Genomic DNA, 19,786 nt, shown 5'->3' with positions numbered 1-19,786 from the left:
AATTTTGTTGACCTTTCAAAGAATCAGCTTTTGGTTTTCATTGATTTTTCTCTATTTTCTGTTTTCTACTTTATTGATTTCTGCTCTACTTTTTAATATTTCTGCTTGCTTTGGGTATAGTTTGTTCTTTAGTTTTTCAAGGTAGGAGCTTAGATTATTGATTTGTGATCTTCCTTTGTTATAGAGGTATTGATAGCTAAAGAAGTGTTTAGTGTTTTCATCTAAATGCTGCTTTAGCTGCAGCTCATACATTTTAGCTTGTGTTTTCATTTTCCTTCAGATCAAAATATTTTCTAATTTCCCTTATTATTTCTTCTTCATTGGTTATTTAGAAGCATGTTACTTAGTTTCTATATATTTTAAAATTTCCCAAATTTTCTTCTGTTGATTTATAGCTTAATTCCATTATTGTTGGAGAACTTTACATAATTTTAATTTTCAGAAGTTTATTGAGACTTATGACCTAGCATGTGGTTCATCCTGGAGGATATTCCGAGTGCACTTAGGAAGAATATATATTCCCTTGTTGTTGAATGGGGTGTTTTATAGATGTCAGGTCAGGTTCATTGATAGTGTTGTTTTCTACATTCTTGCTGATTTTCTGTCTAGTTTATCTATTATTGAGAGTGGAGGTTTTGAAATTGCCAACTATTATTTTTGTTTTTCTTTTCAATAATTATTTATTTATTTGGTTGCACCAGGTCTTAGTTGCAGCAGGTGGGCTCCTTTAGTTATGGCACTTGCGCTCCTTAGTTGTGGCATGCCTGTGGGATCTAGTTCCCTGACCAGGGATTGAACCTGGGCCCCCTGCATTGGGAGTGCGGAGTCTTAACCACTGCACCACCAGGGAAGTCCTTGAATTGACCTTCTTATCATTATAAAAAGTTCCTCTCTTTCTCTATTAACATCTTCTGTTTTAAAGTCTGTTTTATCTGTTGTCAGGTATAGCTACTCCAGCTTTCTTTTGGTTACTTGTAGTATATTTTTTTCCGTTCTTTTTTTAAAAATTTTTTTAGTAAAGTATACATAGCATGAAATTTACCATCTTAACCATTTTTACCTGTATAGTTCAGTGGTATTAAATATACTCATAATGTTGGGCAACCATTACCACTATTCAACTCCATAACCCTTTTCATCTTATAAAACTGAAACTCTACCCATTAAGCAGTAATTCCCCATTGCCTCCTTTCCCCCAGCCCCTAGCAACTGCCATTCTACTTTCTATGATTTCGACTACTCTGAATACTTCATATAAGTAGAAGCATACAGAATTTGTCTTTTTGTGAATGGCTTATTTCACTTAGCATAATGTCCTCAAGGTTCATCCATGTTGTGGCATATTGCAGAATTTCATTTTTAAGGGTGAATAATATTCCATTGTATGTATAGCCCACATTTTGCTTATCCATTCATCCATCAGTGGGCACTCAGGTTGCTTGCATGTATTAGCTATTGTAAATAATGCTACTTTGAACATAGACATACAAATATCTCTTCAGGATCTTGCTTTCAACTCTTTTGGGTTTATACCCAGAAGTAGAATTACTGGATCATATAGTCATTCTATTTCTAAGTTTCTGAGGAACTACCATACCATATTCCACAGCAGCTGTACTATTTTACATTCCCACCAGTAGTGCACAGGGGTTCCAGTTTTCTCCACATTCTCTCCAACACTTGTTCTTTTCTGTTTTGTTGTTGTTGTTGTTTATAATAGTGGCCATCCTAATGGGTTTGAGGTAGTGTCCCACTATAGTTTTGATTTGCATTCCCCTAATGATTAGTGACATTGAGCATTTTTCATGTGCTCTAGGCCATTCATGTATCTTCTTTGGAGAAATGTCTGTTTGAGTCCTTTGCCTATTTTTTGAATTGGGTTGTTTGGGGGTTTTTTGTTATGTTTTAGGAGTTCTCTACATATTCTGCATATTAATCCCTTATCAGATACATGATTTGCAAATATTTTCTCCAATTTTGTGGGTTGCCTTTGTTACACTGTTAATAGTGTTTGTTTGTTTGTTTTTGCGGTACGTGGGCCTCTCGCTGTTGTGGCCTCTCCCGTTGCGGAGCACAGGCTCTGGATGCGCAGGCTCGGCGGCCATGGCTTATGGGCCCAGCCGCTCCATGGCATGTGGGATCTTCCCGGACCGGGGCACGAACCCGTGTCCCCTGCATCGGCAGGCAGACTCTCAACCACTGCGCCACCAGGGAAGCCCCTATACGTGGATTTTTTGTGTGTGTGTGTGTGCCGTACGCGGGCCTCTCACTGTTGTGGCCTCTCCCGTTGCGGAGCATGGGCTCCGGACGCGCAGGCTCAGCGGCCATGGCTCACGGGCCCAGCTGCTCCGCGGCATGTGGGATCTTCCTGGACCCGGGCACGAACCCGCGTCCCCTGCATTGGCAGGCGGACTTTCAACCACTGCGCCACCAGGGAAGCCCCTATACGTGGATTTTTGACTGTGCCAGTGCCAGCACCCCTAACCCCCTATCTTGTTCAAGGGTCAACTGTACTTCATTCCATGAGTCTATATCCTTATTTAAGACAGTGTATAGATTTTTTTTAAAAATATTTATTTATTTATTTGGTTGTGCTGGGTCTTAGTTGTGCCAGGCGGGCTCCTTAATTGAGACTTGAGGGCTCCTTAGTTGCAGTTTGCTTGCTCCTTAGTTGTAGCACATGAACTCCTTAGTTGTGGCATGTGAACTCTTAGTTATGGCATGCATGTGGGATCTAGTTCCCTGACCAGGGATAGAACCCAGGCCCCCTGTATTGGGAGCACAGAGTCTTAATCACTGTGCCACCGGGGAAGTCACAATGTATAGATTACTTTAGCAGAACCCAGTCAATGTATTTGTCATTGATACATTTGAGGTAGTCCATAATTTTCTTCAATAAAGTGTCTTAATTGACCCATGCCTTTTTACCTTCTCTTTGCCATTAAAATATGTGAGAAAATATGCCATCTACACATAGAAGAGTCGGCTGATGTGAGAATGTTACTTCTTTTGTCCAGCTGGGCTTAGTGAAGTCTTAGAACTGGTTAGTGTTTATGACACCATCAACAAATTTGCAAGAGTTAAACCTGGTAAAGAGGACAACAGATGTAAGAAAAATAGGGTTCAGAGATCAGGGCTGTAGAGAGACTTGGTATTGCCTCTCTTACCTTCTGCAAAGCCAAGTGTCAAAACTTCAGTCAGAGCCTCTATAATTTGAACTTTCTTGGCTGTCCATTAGGTAGAGTACCATCTTAATAAGCACCAGTGCAGTGAAGAATTTGGTCTAATATTATTTTTACATCCCAGGAACTGGACATATGAATAGTCCTTTGATTTCACTGTAACAAATAATTCCATAGAACGAATCTCTCTTTTCCATTGAGTCTCCAATGAGTGTATGTCTTCATCAGAGGCTGGCAATTTTTACTCTACCATGAAGCATAGACTATGCTCCAATTCTCTCTTTCCCAATTCTGTCTTCCTCTCTGTCTTCTCAAATACTTCTGAATCCAGCAGGATAGGCAGTGGAAACATGAAGGAGGTAGACAGGTTAAATGGGTAGGTTTGAATTCTGTTTAGGAGATGGTGAGTGGAGACCTGGGACTTCCCTAATTGGGCAGGATTCATTCCTAATCCTCATGCGGGGGCCTGGGCAGTTACCCCTGAGAGCCGGGGATGATGCCAAAGATGAATGATGGGGAAGAGGCCAAAGCCATAGATTCTAGTCTTATCAGTGCCTATGGCTCACTGTGTGACTTTGACAAGCTCCTTAACCCTGATATACAGTTTTTCAGAAGAGAGTTTGTGTAATGATTTTGCTTGTCCCTCGCAAATCAATGTCCTTCCATCACCTGGTTTTAGTCCACCTTTCTAGTCATTCTTTCCATAGTTATTGAGCATTTGCTATATGATGGGAACCTTTATCAAGAACTGGCAGCAGGAAGGTGTGGAGATGAAGGCTATTGTTTTATACACTTACATATTCATTGGACAGAAGCTCTGTTTTCATCTCTGAACTTATCCTGGTGTCTGGCACTTACTAACTGCTCATTAAGTTTGTGTTACGTGGACAAATATTCTGTTCCTATACCTGGGAATCACAATTCTGTTGCTAATTATAATCTATCAAACTGTCATTGCAACAAAGCAATTTGATAGTGTCATGAGTTTTGGCCTAATTTCTCCAGGTCTATAGTTGGTTTTCTGTTCTACCCGTGGAACCCTGAAAAATGAATTTTAGCCTACCACAGTTTAAGTGTATGGCTTTCTTGCCTAAAAACATATGGCAACAGAAGCTCAATATTTAGTGACTACACAGTAATTCCATAAAATCTTTAATTAAACTGTAGAGGCTGTATCTGGAACTATTGAAAGCTATTGGAATCTATTAAAACTGTGAAGAATATAGTTACACAATGAACGTGACAATATCTTTGTACTCAAAATAACACTTGAAAACTAGATAAATGTACTACGATATTTATTACTATTTTATTTGAACTTTTAAGTTTTAATTTATTCAGTTATTCCAATTTGATCAACTTGTTCAAGGATATAGACCTCTATATCATAGCAGCATATATCAGACAGTCTTTCTAGAATCTCAGAAAATATACTTGACCATTTGGCAAATAAATACTTAGTAGTGAAACATTTTGAAAGAATATCTTCTTCCCACACTCAAGAAAAAAAAAAAAACGAGTATTTACTCACATGGACCTTGCAGATGAGCTGAAGAATTTCTTTTTATCCTAAAGTTTGCCTTCTCTTGTTGGAAAACAATGCCTAGCATAGTCCTGTAGGCGAAATGTGTAATTATAAAGCCCTACACAAAGCTCTACTTATCAGCTTCTTTCAGAAGCTGAGATGTTGAGCATTAAGGTTTTCTGTTGTCCCACCTCTGCTTAACTCTTCAGCTTTTTAACTGGAGAATCATTCTCTGCCTCCTCCATTTTTATTTTAATAGGAAACCTCCATTTTAGAGGAATACAATATCAATTGGACTCAGAAGCTGGGAGCTGGAATTAGTGGTCCAGTTAGGTAAGAGACCCATGTGCAAACTATGACACAATTGTTCTAAAGAGGACCTGTTCGAAATACATCTTAAGTTAGAAGCATTAGGTTTGCCAGATTTGTGAAACAGCCTTAATTTAACAAGCAGAGGTATTTATGATAGGCTTTTTCTCATCCATTTAGAAATATATTTAAGTGATGAAGTCACATGATTTGTAACAGAATCATTTAAGATGTTGATACCATGGAGCCCCCGTATGAGTCACTTGTAGCCAGCAGAGGCCATTTTGTCTTTCTTGGCCAGCATCAAGTTGGTTTCACATGTCTAAGGCCTGTGAAGGGTGGGTGAGATGCCTTTCTGCCTTTCCATCTGCTAGACCTGGGGGCAAGTTTGTTCTGATGTGCCTGGATATATTTTTGATTAGAAGCACAGTTCTCAAAGAACAGCTTGCTAAATTAGTTTTCACTGTAACTTAGATAATTTCTGATTGAACTTTTTTCTCCAAATCTAGAGTCTGTGTGAAGAAATCTACCCAAGAACGGTTTGCACTGAAAATTCTTTTTGATCGTCCAAAAGCTAGAAATGAGGTATGGTCCATTATTGCCTTGATTTGCCTAAATATTTGAAGTGCCTAAGAATTATTCTTTTTACAAGTAAGGCAGCTTCATGGAGAGAATACAGAGATTCACAAAGAATTTTATGTTCATACTTACTCTGTTTATATTCATACTTTTTGCTATTCCATGTTATCATTATAAAGTTCTTCATCCATCAATACCAGAAGCTGTTAGTGAAGTCTTGCTTCCTTTCAAACCACCTTTTGTTCTTTTTCAATTAATGCAATTCTTATACCCCAAAATACTCAGGTTTACTTCAGCTTTTGCTTATTGGAAAAGGTCTTTAAAGAGTGGAGATAAAATAGTATGAGGAAGGTTCTAGTGAATAGTGTATTGAAAAGGTGTTGCAGGAGAACTCTGAGGATGTATTTCTAGTTTTTAGTAATAGGCATTTGTTTAAAATTATTTGGATGTGGTGATGACATGTTAATAATATGCAATGAAGGACTTATTCTTTTGCTTAGAGATATATGAATAATTTCTGAAATAAGATGTATTATTTACCAAATTTTTCATTTGCTAATAGATAGGACAGTAGAAGTAAATAAATCTGTTGGTGAGGTTTTTTCATGGAAAGAGCATTAAGGAGGTAATCTGTGTATGAAAACACTTTTTTTTTTAACGTCATTCCAGGTGATAAGGTTTTTTACTGTAATAGGCTCATCCCCAGGCCTAGTGTGGTCAGTTTTGGGGGGAAAGTTTGGAGAGAAAATGTTGGCATCCCCCAAGTACAGAAACATTTCCTCTGTTCTTCTTTAAGGTACGTCTGCACATGATGTGTGCCACACACCCAAATATAGTTCAAATCATTGAAGTGTTTGCTAACAGTGTACAGTTTCCTCATGAGTCCAGCCCCAGGTAAGACTACACAGGGTCATTATCACATGACCACCTCTCCATATGTAAGCCAAGGTGTAGTGGGGTCTTCTTTTCTTTTGTGCCCTCTTTCTCTCCCCTCCCTTCCCTCCCTCCCTGCCTGCCTCCCTCCCTGCCTGCCTCCCTCCCTTCCTCTTTTTCTTCTTTCCTTTACTTTTTAACTTGGAAATTTTCAAACATTTGTAAAAGAATCATGTAATGAGTCCTTAAGTACCCATCACCCAACCTCAACAGTTATCAACTCATTGCCAGCCTTGCTTCATCTATACCCTACCCACTCTCCTGGCCCCCGCTGAGTAATGTGGAATTAAAACAGATTCTATTTCAAATTAGCAAAAGGAGACCAAATATTATTCTAGGCAATGTCTTAGAAGTTGATATGGCAAAAAGCCCTTATTGCTGAATCTGACATTCCTTTTAAAGGAAGAAATCAACATCATTCTTTTAGCCTCCAAATGTTTGGCAAGCTCATTGGGTGTCATTCTAAATCTCTTCCAGGGAATTCAGAGTTAAATAAGGTATGGTTTCCATTGAAGGGACTGAGATGTAAACCTATTATTCTAGCAGTGTGATAGGTACCAAGGAGAGGCATGCATAAAATATTTTGAGCTTACAAAGGAGGAGAGCTGCCCCCTGTAGGCTGGGGAGGCGAGGTGTCTCAGAGCGGTTACGTGGGGGCGAGGACTTGAAGGGGGTGAGTAGGAGTTTTCCAGATGGAAAAAGATGAATTTGTAAAGAAGAATGGGAAATCAAATGATTATTTCTTAAAATTGTGCTCTGTTGGTGAAAGCATTTGGATGGAAGCTGGAAGCATTTATATCAAAGAGTGTTAACCAAAATTCGGATTTTTTTTTTTGACAACATGAGAATTTTTGCTTTTATTTAGTAGCTGTGTAACCCTATCTGACTGTCTTGCTGGGCATGCTGTATGGAAAACTAGTGCAGTGGGGGCAGAGAGTAGAGAGGGGGAGAGAGAGAGAGAGAGAGAGAGAGAGAGAGAGAGAGACACACACACACACACACACACACACACACACACACACACACACACACACACACACACACACACACACACACACACACACACACACACACACACACACACACACACACACACACACACACACACACACACACACACACACACACACACACACACACACACACACACACACACACACACACACACACACACACACACACACACACACACACACCCGCCCCCCCCAGACAGCCCAACTGAATGACTTGATATTCATGTCCTATACAAAGTCGTATTCTGTTTTCGATACACTTCCCTAAAATGTATATACAACTTAAGTATATATAACAATATATAAGAATCCTCAAAAGGATCATTGTCTTCAAATCTTCTGCTTTCTTTTAGCTTCTTAGAAACCTTTAGGTCAGGGATAGTCCTTATTCATAGTGTCCAGCTGGTACTGACAAGGGATCCAACTCAAAGGGGCTTGGTAGGACTAGATTTAGGAAGTAGTAACACTTTGTAGATGAGGTATCTAGGTTAGCTACTTGATGTTTCAGTTTTGTTTTGTTTTGTTTTTTAACTTAACAAAATCAAATGCTTTCAAACAGGGCTCGACTCTTAATTGTAATGGAGATGATGGAAGGGGGAGAGCTATTTCACAGAATCAGCCAGCACCGGCACTTTACAGAGAAGCAAGCCAGCCAAGTAACAAAGCAGGCAAGTTAACCCCGGGTACCAATCAAACTGCCAACAGTGTTGGTTAACAAGCACAATTTCATTGGGGGGAATAAAAGAAAGCTTGAAGAAAAGCTCTATTTGATCTCTCATTGCCTGCTTTGTTATGTAATTAGAAAAGATGCCTTAACAGGAGGAATGTGACCCCCTTTTATGCTTTGGTTGGGGGGACCTGTATTCTTAAGTGGTTTTCAATTGTTTGCCTATGATAAGATTTAAATAAACTCTGGAAGGAAGGTAATCTTAACTCCTTTTTAGATTGTAGATAATCTTTAGACGTATAGCTTCCAAGCACTGTTATTGGACTTTGAGATAAAATGCTAGTGATACTACCTGAAAGACTGTATGGTGTAAAAATATGTTCTAAGGCAATTACATATAAGATACTTTTTGCTTATGAGTCACCTTTCTCTCATCAGATTTTAATAGTAGTCTAAGGTCTTTGTAATTCTGGGTTATTCCTGGTTTTATGTTCTCTCTATTTTGACGTCACATTTTATTGCTAGAGGAATGATGTACATCACAAACAATACTAGGAATCCAACTGGAAATAACCTCATGAGGAGATGAAAAAGCTAAACCCTCAAGGTTTCTCTTCACGCCAAGCAAGCAAAGCAGAGAGAAGCAGGACACATAGCCCAACTGGTTCTTCATGAAAAAATTCTTCCAAATTTTCTGTGAGCCTCAAGCATTTTTTGACGCTTCCTTTCTGGTAGGGAGGAACTGATATTTGGAATGCCAAGGCAATTCCATACAGAGTGTTAAAGAACAGATAAAATCTGTTCTATTTAATTTTAAAAATTATAGCTTGTATTTTTCAAATATTAGGACTAAAGTATGAGCTCTGATAATCTTCTGTAAAACCAAACTCCTTTAAATCCACCTAAACAGGCAACATTTTCAACCAGTGGGACGGGCAGATTAGAACATCAGGTGGAAAAATCCATTCAACTGCTTTCTGTTGTTCTTGAAAGCAGAACTTCAAGTTGGGCTCCCTGAAGAGTGCAGGTTTCCTTTGAGTCAGGCGTTAGTGCCGCTGCCCTGCTAGGGGGAAGCCAGGCTCTCTGAAGACTGCCTGGCCCAGTGTTTGCTTTGCAGTACTTGTCACATCTCAGATTAATGGAAGTGCAAGTATTTCATTTTTCCTATTTCATACAGGATTTAACCATCAGTTTATTATGACAAAGAATTGTCTTACTGTTGTATTTTTTCTTTTTGTTGAACAAAATACAGCTTAATTCATTTCTATTTCTTGATATCTGAAGTCTTACTTAATTTCTGCTTTAAAACTGAAAACTGACCACAGTCTTAACTGACTTAGTAAGGATCATTTTTTAATATCCTGAGTTCTCTAAACCAGGGGAATTAAAGAACTATCTTTTCTAAGATATGGTTGCTCCATTATGTCCTTTCCAGATAGCTTTGGCTCTACAGCACTGTCACTTGTTAAACATCGCACACAGAGACCTCAAGCCTGAAAATCTGCTCTTCAAGGATAACTCTTTGGTGAGATGACTTGCTCTTCTGTATTTTAGTGCTGCTACTCTCAATATAGTTCAGGAACAGTGTGTAGGTGTGTATATGTTTGGAGTGCTCTGAATCCATGGTGAAGAGGCATTAGGCCAAAGTGCTTCAAGCACGGGCTTCCCTGGTGGCACAGTGGTTGAGAGTCCGCCTGCTGATGCAGGGGACACGGGTTCGTGCCCCGGTCCAGGAAGATCCCACATGCCGCGGAGCGGCTGGGCCCATAAGCCATGGCCGCTGAGCCTGCACATCCGGAGCCTGTGCTCCGCAACGGGAGAGGCCTGCGTACCGCAAAAAACAAACACACAAAAATAAACAAAGTGCTTCAAGCAGCTTGCTTTTCCCATATCTGTTCCCTTGCTAGAGGCTCAGAGAAATTGTACTATACCCCTAGCATCGATCATTTTGGATGACACTAATGTGTGTTTGTACATAAGGACTTCAGATTTTGGATATTATTTGCAAGGACTTTGGGAAGGGGCAGGAATCTATATGCTGTTATATGTTACCTTGGAACTTAATGGTTGTGTTTAGTGTTAACCCTCATAAGGTGTGTTTTCCTCTCCAGCCCCAATCCATGCCCCGTGCACTGTGTCCCACCAGATAACTTACTCTGGCTATCATGAAGCTGATGTTGAGGGTGAAGCAGCACCCTAGATTGATGAGAGATAATGGGCCAATAGAGTCAGGAGGCATCTTGATTTTAGTGCTGCCTTTACAAGTTATAAAACAGGGATAACTGAGTGGGTAGAAATTCCTTACTTCTGTATTACTAAGAACAGTTTCTAAATATGAATCATTGTCTCCAGAGCTGAGGACATGCTACTCATAGGTTCAGGTCTCAGCTAGAAACTCCTGAGAGCTTAAGGTAACATGTCTTGCACCTGCATTTTCCTTTAACGTTTTCTGAGAACTCTGGAGCAGTGACCCCCATTTGTTTTATTTCAGGATGCCCCAGTGAAGTTGTGTGACTTTGGATTTGCCAAAATTGACCAAGGTGACTTGATGACACCTCAGTTCACCCCATATTATGTAGCACCTCAGGTAAGCATGTGCTGTTTCTTCCGTAGGATGTGTCACCAAGCTGCCTGTACACTCACGTTTCTTCCATTCCACAGTATGGGTGGGTGTATATTACAAATGGAAGAAGGAGGACTCAGCTTCATAAACCTATAGCCTGCTTAATTTGGTGCAGGCATTTTATTCTTTTAAAAGCAGCCTTATTGAGATATGATTAATATACAAAATACTTCTACATTAAGTGTAGTTTGATGAGTTTTGACAAATGGATACTCCTGCATGAACATCACCAAAGTCAAGATAAAAAACATTTCCATCACTTCAAAAACTGTCTTGTGTGCCTTTGCAGTCATTCTGCTCCCAACTTAATCCCCTTAATTAAAACCACTGATCTACTTTCTGTCATTATTGGTTAGTTTTGCCTGTTGTAGAATTTCATAAAAATGGAATTCTGTACCTTTTTTGTTTCACTTCTTTGGCTCAGCATGTTTTTGAGATCCATGTTGCTGTATTTATCAGTAATTAGTTCCTTTTTAATGCTGAGTAGTATTCCATCATATGACCAAGCCACATTTGTTTATCCATTCACTGACTGATGGCCATTTGGGGTTGTTTCCTATTTTTCACCATTAGGAATAAAGTTGCTAGGAACATTCATTTACGAATTTTGGGGGACATACCCATCCCCTTTAGGTAAAATCTTTTTCCAAAATGGTTGTGTGCACCACTAATGTAATGTAAATGTTCCAGTTTCTTCACATTCTTATCACCAGCTTATGTTTGTTAGTGTTTATAATCTTGGTCATTCTGGTAGGTATGTTCGTGTTATTTTGTTATGGATTTAATTATAGCATTTTCCTGATGGCTACTGTTGTTGAATATTTTTTCATGTGTCTACTGGCTGTTCTATTGTGAAATATGGGTACAACATTCTGTACAATGTGTACAGAATGTCTATATATTCTGTGTAGTATGGATAGAAATCTTTTGCCCTTTTTGTGTTGTTTTATAAATGAGATATAAGAATTTTTTAAATTATATTCTGGATACAAGTTCTTTGTCATATATATGTATTAATATTTTACTGCTGCTGTAACAAATTGCCACAAACTTAGTAACTTAAAACAGCATACATTTATTACCTTACAGTTTTGGAGGTCAGAAGTCTGAAATGGTTCAGGATGTCAGCAGGACTGTGTTCCTTTTGGAGGCTCTAGGGGAGAATCCATTCCCTTGCCTTTTCAGCTTCTGAGGCCACCTGCATTCTTTGGCTTGTGGCCTCTTCCTCCATTTTCAAAGACAGCAGTGTAGGTAGCATCTTCCAGTCTCTCTGACTCTGACCAGGTCCAATTACATTGGACCCACCTGGGTAATCCAGGATAATCCCCCATCTCAAGATTCTTGATTTAATCAAATCTTAGAAGTCCCTTTTGCTATGTAAGGTAACATATTCATAGGTTCCAGGGATTAGGACAGGACTTCTTTGGGAGGCCATTATCCTGCCTACAACATATATATTATGAATATTTCTCTCAGTCTGTGGCTTGCATTTCAGTTTTCTTTTTTTTTTTTGGCCGTGCCACATGGCATGTGGGATCTTAGTTCCCTGATCAGGGATCGAACCCATGCCCCCTGCATTGGAAGCACAGAGTCTTAGCCACTGGACTGCCAGGGAAGTCCCCATCAGTTTTCTTAATGATCTTTTGAATAGTAGAAGTTTTAAATATTGATCAAGTCCAATTCACCAATTTTTTTTTCAATGGTTAGTGCTTTTTGTTCCTAAGAAGTCTTTCCGTATCCATGGAGATGAAGATTTTCTCATGTTTTCTTATTAAAGGTTATAGTTTTAGCTTTTATATTTTAGACTGTGATCCATTTGAGGGGTGTGTGTGTGTGTGTGTGTGTAAAGGGTCAAGCTTCTTTTTTTCCCTTATGGATGTCGTTTCCATATCACTTGTTGAAAAGACTATCCTTGCCTCATTGAATTACCTTACAGTTTTGTCAAATTGAATTATTTTGCAGTTTTCTTGAAAATCAATTGACCATATATGTGTTGGTCTATTCTAGGCTCTATTCTGTTTATTTTATACATACGTCTATATATCATCTGGATCACTGTAGCTTTATATTAAGTCTTGACCTCAGATAGTGTAATAAGTCCTTCAAATGTATTCTTTTTCAAAATTGTTTTCACTATTCTGGATCCTTTGCATTTCTCTGTAAATTTTAGAATTCAATTCTCTATGACAGAAAAGCCTCCTGGGATTTGATTTGAATTGTATTTAACCTATAGATGAATTTGAAGAGAATTGACATCTTAACAATATAAAGTCTTCTATTCAATGAACATGGTATATCTTTCCATTTATTTAGGTCTTTAATTTTTCTCAGAAACATTTATATTTCTTAGTGTATAGGTTTTATACCTGTTTTCTTAAATTTTTTCCTATATTTTATGTTTTTGGAAATTACTGGAAATGATATTTTTAAAGATTTCATTTTCCTATTGTTTGTTTATAGATTGTAGAGAGATAAATGATTTTTGATCCCTTGAATCCTGGGATCTTGCCTAAATCGCTTATTAATTCTAGTAGATTTTAAAAATAGATTTGTTAAGATTTTCTACATACAAAGTCATGTCATCTGTGAATAAAGATGGTTTTACTTTGTTCTTTCCAGTATGTTTGCCTTTTATTTCTTTTCTTTCCCTTATTGTGTTGGCTAGGACTACCAGTTGAATATAAGTGATGAGAGCAAACGTCCTTGCTTTGTTCCTGATCTTACAGAAAAACCGTTCAGTCTTTCACCATTAACTATGATATTAACTGTTATGTTTTTTGCAGATGTCCTTTATCAGGTTGAGGAAGTTTCCTTCTGTTCCTAGTTTACTGAAAGGGAATGTGTTAAATTTTACCCAATGCTTTTTCTGCATCTATTGAACTGATGATATATTTTTTCTTCTTTATTTTGTTAATATGATGAATTAATTGATCTTCAGGCATTATACCAATCTTACATTCCAAAGATAAAACTCACTTAGTCATGATGATTGATTTGTTTTGCTAATATTTTGTTAAGGATTTTGTGTTTTTTAACAAAAGAGATATTGGTCCATAATCTTTTCTCATAATGTCTTTGCCTTGTTTCAAGGTATCAGGGTAATAATGCTGACATCATACTATTAGTTGGGAAATGTGTCTTCCTCCTTTATTTTCTGAAACAGTTTGTGTAAGATTGGTATTTTGGAGTTTTCATTGTGGATTTTTAATGATGTAATCAATATTAAAATAGGTATAGATCTATTGAATTTTTATATTTCTTCTTGAGCCAGTTTTAATAATTTGTGTCTTTAAGAAATTTGACTGTTTTTTAATTTATTGGCATAAAATTATGATAATCCCTTATTAACCTTTTAAATCTTTGTAGGATCTATAGAGATGGAGGTGGAAGTCTGGAAGTTGGCTTGCTGCTTCTGCAGTTAGTCCTTTAGTATGGGGGTAGGGAATTGAGTCAGTCTACTTAGGAGTTGAGCTTAGTGTGAGCTCTGTTGCTATTGTTATTTTTACTGTGTCACTGGCTCGAGATTCCTCTCTTGTTACCTTGTGCTTAGGGTGGGGTTTGGGGTGCCACAGGTTTGTGGGTTTTTTTAAGTGTTTCTTCTCCATCTTCATCTTTGGCATTGGCTGTGTGCCTCTGCCTCAGAGGGGCTTTCGCTTCACAGTCTTTTTCTGCCACTAACAGTGGACTGCTGTTACTTATTACTTGGTGCTTGCTAGCCTGATGGAGGGTGATGGCAACGATGGGTGGAGAGGTATCTTTTCTGAACCAGCCTCAGTCTTGGTCAGGTCCTGTTTTCTTGAGTCTCAAGAGCAGAAGAGCCTGCGAGTGGGTGTGAATGCCCCTTGTTTCCATGGCTCCTAAGGGGTCTGCTAGCCCCAACTTTGCCTTTAGCAATTTGTTAAAAATTTAGCCAAATTCTCTTTATGCTTATGGCATGCTATAATGCTTTCTCCTGGGCTGTGTCACAGATGAGCCAGTCTTTATGTGTTTTCTCTTCTTGGAAGGGACAAGAATACTTTGTTGCTTTTAGACCTCTGATGAGTTCAAGAAAAGTGATGATTTTATAGTTTATGATTTTATAGTTTATCTGGATTTTCCTTGCTGTTAGGGTGAGAGTGACACCCTTTCCAGCTCTCTACATCCTAGACAGAAACAGCAGTTCCAGCCATTTGATTATAGTATGGGTGTTTGTTTTTCCTGCTAGGGGTTTATTGAGCTCCTTGGATCTGTCAGTTTATGATGTTTACCAATTTAGGAAATTTTTCAGACATTTATTCAAATATTTTTGTGCTTGTCCTCTCTGTGCCATTTTAACAAGACTCCAGTTATATGTATGTTAGATCACACACTGAGCATTGAGGTTCTGATCTTTTTTTTTTTTCCTTCATTTTTTTTTTTCTATCTGTGCTCCACTTTGGCTAGATTCTATTGCTAGGTCTTCAATTTCACGACTCTTCTGCATTGTCTAATCTGTGAATTTCCTCACTTCATATTTATATAATCTGTTTCTCTTCTCATTTTGTTAATGTTTCCCTTTAAGTACCTCAGCATATTTAATAACTTATTTAAATCCTTGTCTGCTGATTGCATCATCTGTCATTTCTGAGTCTGCTTCTGTTGATTGATTTTTTCCTTCCTGGCTACAGATCCCATTTCCTGGCTCTGGATAACATTTTTCTGCTTCCTTGCATGTCTAAGAAATTTTGATTGGATGCTGGATCTTATAATATTATGTTGATGAATGTCTGGATTTTGTTGTCATTGAAGAGTATTAAAGATTGTTTTGGCGAGTGGTTAAGTTACTTGTGGATTAGCTTGATTGTTTTGAAACTCGTTTTTAAGTTCTGTCAGGGCAAGTCTAGAACAGGATTTATTCTAGGGCTACTTCAACCCTATTCCCCAGATGAATCACTTCTGGGTCCTCTATTGATGCCCCACATGTTCAGCGAGGTCTCTTTACTCTGGCTAGTTGGAGCTCAGATACCTCCTAGACTTGTGTGACATCTGAGAATTATTTAGCTTACAGCTCCAGTAGTCATTTACAGTACCTGGTTGCTTCCCTGGCTTCATGGAGTCTTGCTCTACTATGTGCAGCTTACTATTTAGCTAGACTCAAATGGATCCTTATGCAGATTTTTGTGTACCTTCCCCACAGTTAATACTCTGCTCCACTGATGTCAGCCACACTGCTGAACTCTGTGAACTCCCTGTGCCCTGCTTAGATTCTCTTTCCCTGAACTGCATTCCACAAAGTGCCTTTTGGTAGTTCATTGGACTTACCACATTTGCTTGCTCTCTCTCAGGGTTCACTGACCTGTATTGCCTATTCAGTGGCAGAAAAGGTATTTTTAATATTTTGTCCAATATTCTAGTTGTGTATGGTAGAAATGCAAGTTGTACTGGTTAAACCATCATGGCCAGCATGTCATTTATATATGTGTGTGTGTGTGTGTGTGAGTGTGTGTATACATATATATACATATATATATATAGCTGGTGCTTATTCTTTTCAAGATTTGTTTTGTATAAGAAGCCCTCTTTTAAACAATTTTTTTGAGATGTAATTGATACATGATAAACTATACATATTTAACTTGAACAACTTATAAGTTTTGACATACACACACACACTCATTAAACCATCACCACAGTCAAGGTAGTGAACATATTTGTCACCCCCCAAAATTTTATTGTGCCCCTTGATAATCCTTCCTTGCCTCTCTATTTTTTCCTTCATTGCCAGGCAGCAGTTGATCTGCTTTCTGTCATTATAGATTAGTTTGCATTTTCTGTAGATTTATATATAAAGTAGCACATCGTGTGGTATTTTCTTTTGGGGGGGTTTTCTTTCACTCAGCAAAATTATGTTTAAGATTTATCCATGTTATTGCATGTATCAATAGTTCTTTCATTTTTACTGCTGAGAAGTATTCCACTATGTGGATATACCATGGTTTGTTTATCCACTCATCTATTGATGGACATCTGGGTTGTTTTCAATTTTTGGCTGTTAAAAATAAACATGTTATAAATATAAACATTTCTGCACAAGTTTTTGGATGGACATTTATTTCCTTTTCTCTTTGGTAAATACCTAGAGTGGAATGGCTAGATCATGTGGTAGATGTATTTAACTTATTTAGAAACTGCCAAATTGTTTTCCAAAGTGGTGTTCAATTTTACATTCCCATCAGCAGTGTATGAAAGTTTCAGGTCCTCCACATTCTTACTAGCATTTGGTATGGACAGTCTTTTTATTTTTTATTTATTTATGTATTTTTTTTTTTTTTTTTTTTTTTTTTTTGCGGTACGTGGGCCTCTCACTGCTGTGGCCTCTCCCGCCGCGGAGCACAGGCTCCGGACGCGCAGGCCCAGCGGCCATGGCTCACGGGCCCAGCCGCTCCGCGGCATATGGGATCCTCCCGGACCGGGGCACGAACCCGTATCCCCTGCATCGGCAGGCGGACTCTCAACCACTGCGCCACCAGGGAGGCCCAATTTATGTATTTTTTAAAATATTTATTTATTTGGTTGCGCTGGGTCTTAGTTGCGGCAGGTAGGCTTCTTAGTTGTGGCTCATGGGCTCCTTAGTTGAGGCTCGCCAGCTCCTTAGTTGTGGCACGTGGGTTCCTTAGTTGAGGCAGGCAGGCTCCTTAGTTGTGGCTCGAGGTCTCCTTAGTTGCGGCTTGCTTGCTCTTTAGTTGCAGTACACGGGCTCCTTAGTTGCAGCATTCATGTGGGATCTAGTTCCCTAACCAGGGATCAAACCCAGGCCCCCTGCATTGGGAGCATGGAGCCTTAACCACTGTGACACCAGGGAAGTCCCCTGGACAGTCTTTTTAATTTTAGCCATTTTAGTGACTATGTAGCAGTATTTCATTGTGGTTTCAATTTGCATTTCCCTAATAACTAATGATGTTGAGCATCCATGGTGCTTCTTTGCTGTCTGTATATTTTCTTTGGTGAAGTATCGGATCAGATCTTTTCCCCATATTTTAAATTGGATTGTTTATTTTCTTACTGCTGAATTTTAGAGTTTTTAAATATATTTTGGATATAAGTCATTTATCAGATATATGCTTTGGAAAGATTTTCTTCCAGTCTGTCACTTATCTTTTCATTCTCTTAACAGTGTCTTTTTTTTTTTAATTGAAGCATAGTTGATTTACGGTGTTTCAGGTGTACAGCAAAGTGATTCAGTTACACACAAGCGCACACACACACGTATATATACTTTTTCAGATTCTTTTCCATTATAGGTTATTTCAAGACATTGAATATAGTTCCCTGTGCTATACAATAGGTCCTTGTTGTTTATCTACTTTATATATAGTAGTGGGTATCTGTTAATCACAAATTCCCAATTTATCCCTCCCCCACTTTCCCCTTTGATAACCATAAGTTTGTTTTCTAAGTCTGTGAGTCTACTTCTGTTTTGTGAATGAGTTCATTTGTATCACTTTTTTAGATTCCACATATAAGTGATATCACATGATATTTGTCTTTCTCTGTCTGACTTACTTCACTTAGTATGATAATCTCTAGGTCCATCCGTGTTGCTGCAAATGGCATTACTTCATTCTTTTTTATGGCTGAGTAATATTCCAGTGTGTGTGTGTGTGTGTGTGTGTGTGTGTGTGTGTGTGTATGTGTATCACATCGTCTTTATCCATTCTTCTATCGATGGACATTTAAGTTGTTTCCATGTCTTGCCTATTGTAAATAGTGCTACTGTGAACATTGGGTGGCATATATCTTTTCAAATTAGTGTTTTCACCTTTTCCGGATATACGCCCAGGAGTGGGATCACTGGATCATATGGTAACTCTATTTTTAGTTTTTTAAGGAGCCTACATACTATTTTCCATAGTGGCTGCACCAATTTACATTCCCACCAACAGTGTAGGAGGGTTCCCTTTGCTCCACACCCTCTCCAGCATTTATTATTTGTAGATTAAAAAAAATATTTATTTATTTGGTTGTGCTGGGTCTTAGTTGCAGCACGTGGGCTCCTTAGTTGCAGCTCACCAGCTCCTTAGTTGCAGCTTCCAGACTCCTTAGTTGCGGCACTTGGGCTTTTTAGTTGCAGCAGGTGGGCTCCTTAGTTGTGGCATATGAACTCTTAGTTGCGGCATGCAAATGGGATCTAGTTCCCTGAGCAGAGATCGAACCTGGGCCCCCTGCATTGGGAGTGTGGAATCTTAACCACAGTGCCACCAGGGAAGTCCCTATTTGTAGACTTTTTTTTTTTTTTTTTGCTGTACGCAGGCCTCCCACTGCTGCGGCCTCTCCCACTGTGGAGCACAGGCTCCGGACGTGCAGGACCAGTGGCCATGGCTCACGGGCCCAGCCGCTCCGCAGCACATGGGATCCTCCCGAACCGGGGCAGGAACTCGCGCCCCCTGCGTCAGCAGGCGGACCCCCAACTATTTGTAGACTTTTTGATGATGGCCATTCTGACTGGTGTGAGGTGGTAACAACATCTTCTGAAGAGCGAAAGATTTTAATTTTGGTGTGAAGGCCAATTTGTTAATTAAAAAAAAATTTTATGGACTCTGCTTTTGGTTTTTTATCCAAGAAATCTGTCTAACTCAAGATCACAAGATTTTCTGCTACAAGTTTTATAATTTTAGGCTTTACATTTAGGTCTGTGATCCATTTTGAGTTAATTTTTGTATAATGTGTTAGGTATGGATCCAAGTTCATTTTTTAGCATTTGGATATCTAGTTGTTGTAGTACCATTTGTTGAAAAGCTATCTTTTCTCTGCTGCATTGCTTCTGAGCCTTTGTCAAAAATCAGTTGAATGTATATGTGTGGGTTTATTTTTGGATTTTCCACTCTGTTCCATTGATCTTTTTGTCTGTCTTTACACTAATACCATACTGTTTTGATTATTGACACTTTTTAATAATTTTTGAGATAAGGTAGTTTTAGCCCTCCAACTTTGTTCTTC

At 38.7% G+C, this 19,786-nt stretch overlaps 1 protein-coding gene across 7 annotated transcripts in view; it reads left to right on the top strand.

Moving 5' to 3' along the window:
* The window catches only part of MAPKAPK5 (MAPK activated protein kinase 5), a 38,647-nt gene that overhangs the window by 5,932 nt on the left and 12,929 nt on the right, over positions 1-19,786 (top strand). For 3 of the 7 annotated variants that reach the window (XM_081253204.1, XM_081253199.1, XM_081253201.1), the window contains exons 2-7: positions 4,967-5,040; positions 5,526-5,601; positions 6,392-6,489; positions 8,101-8,209; positions 9,644-9,733; positions 10,700-10,795. In XM_081253204.1, coding sequence (XP_081109330.1) covers positions 6,404-6,489; positions 8,101-8,209; positions 9,644-9,733; positions 10,700-10,795 — 381 coding nt within the window. In that variant the 5' untranslated portion in view covers positions 4,967-5,040; positions 5,526-5,601; positions 6,392-6,403. Of the gene's footprint in view, positions 1-4,966; positions 5,041-5,525; positions 5,602-6,391; positions 6,490-8,100; positions 8,214-9,643; positions 9,734-10,699; positions 10,796-19,786 lie in introns of all 7 variants that reach the window. The other 4 variants (XM_081253202.1, XM_081253203.1, XM_081253200.1 and 1 more) reach the window with 3 other exon arrangements.

The sequence above is a fragment of the Mesoplodon bidens genome, assembly GCF_964165515.1.
Source record: "Mesoplodon bidens genome assembly, chromosome: 13".
Taxonomy (NCBI): domain Eukaryota; kingdom Metazoa; phylum Chordata; class Mammalia; order Artiodactyla; family Ziphiidae; genus Mesoplodon; species Mesoplodon bidens.
This window is presented reverse-complemented; position numbering and strand designations above follow the sequence as displayed.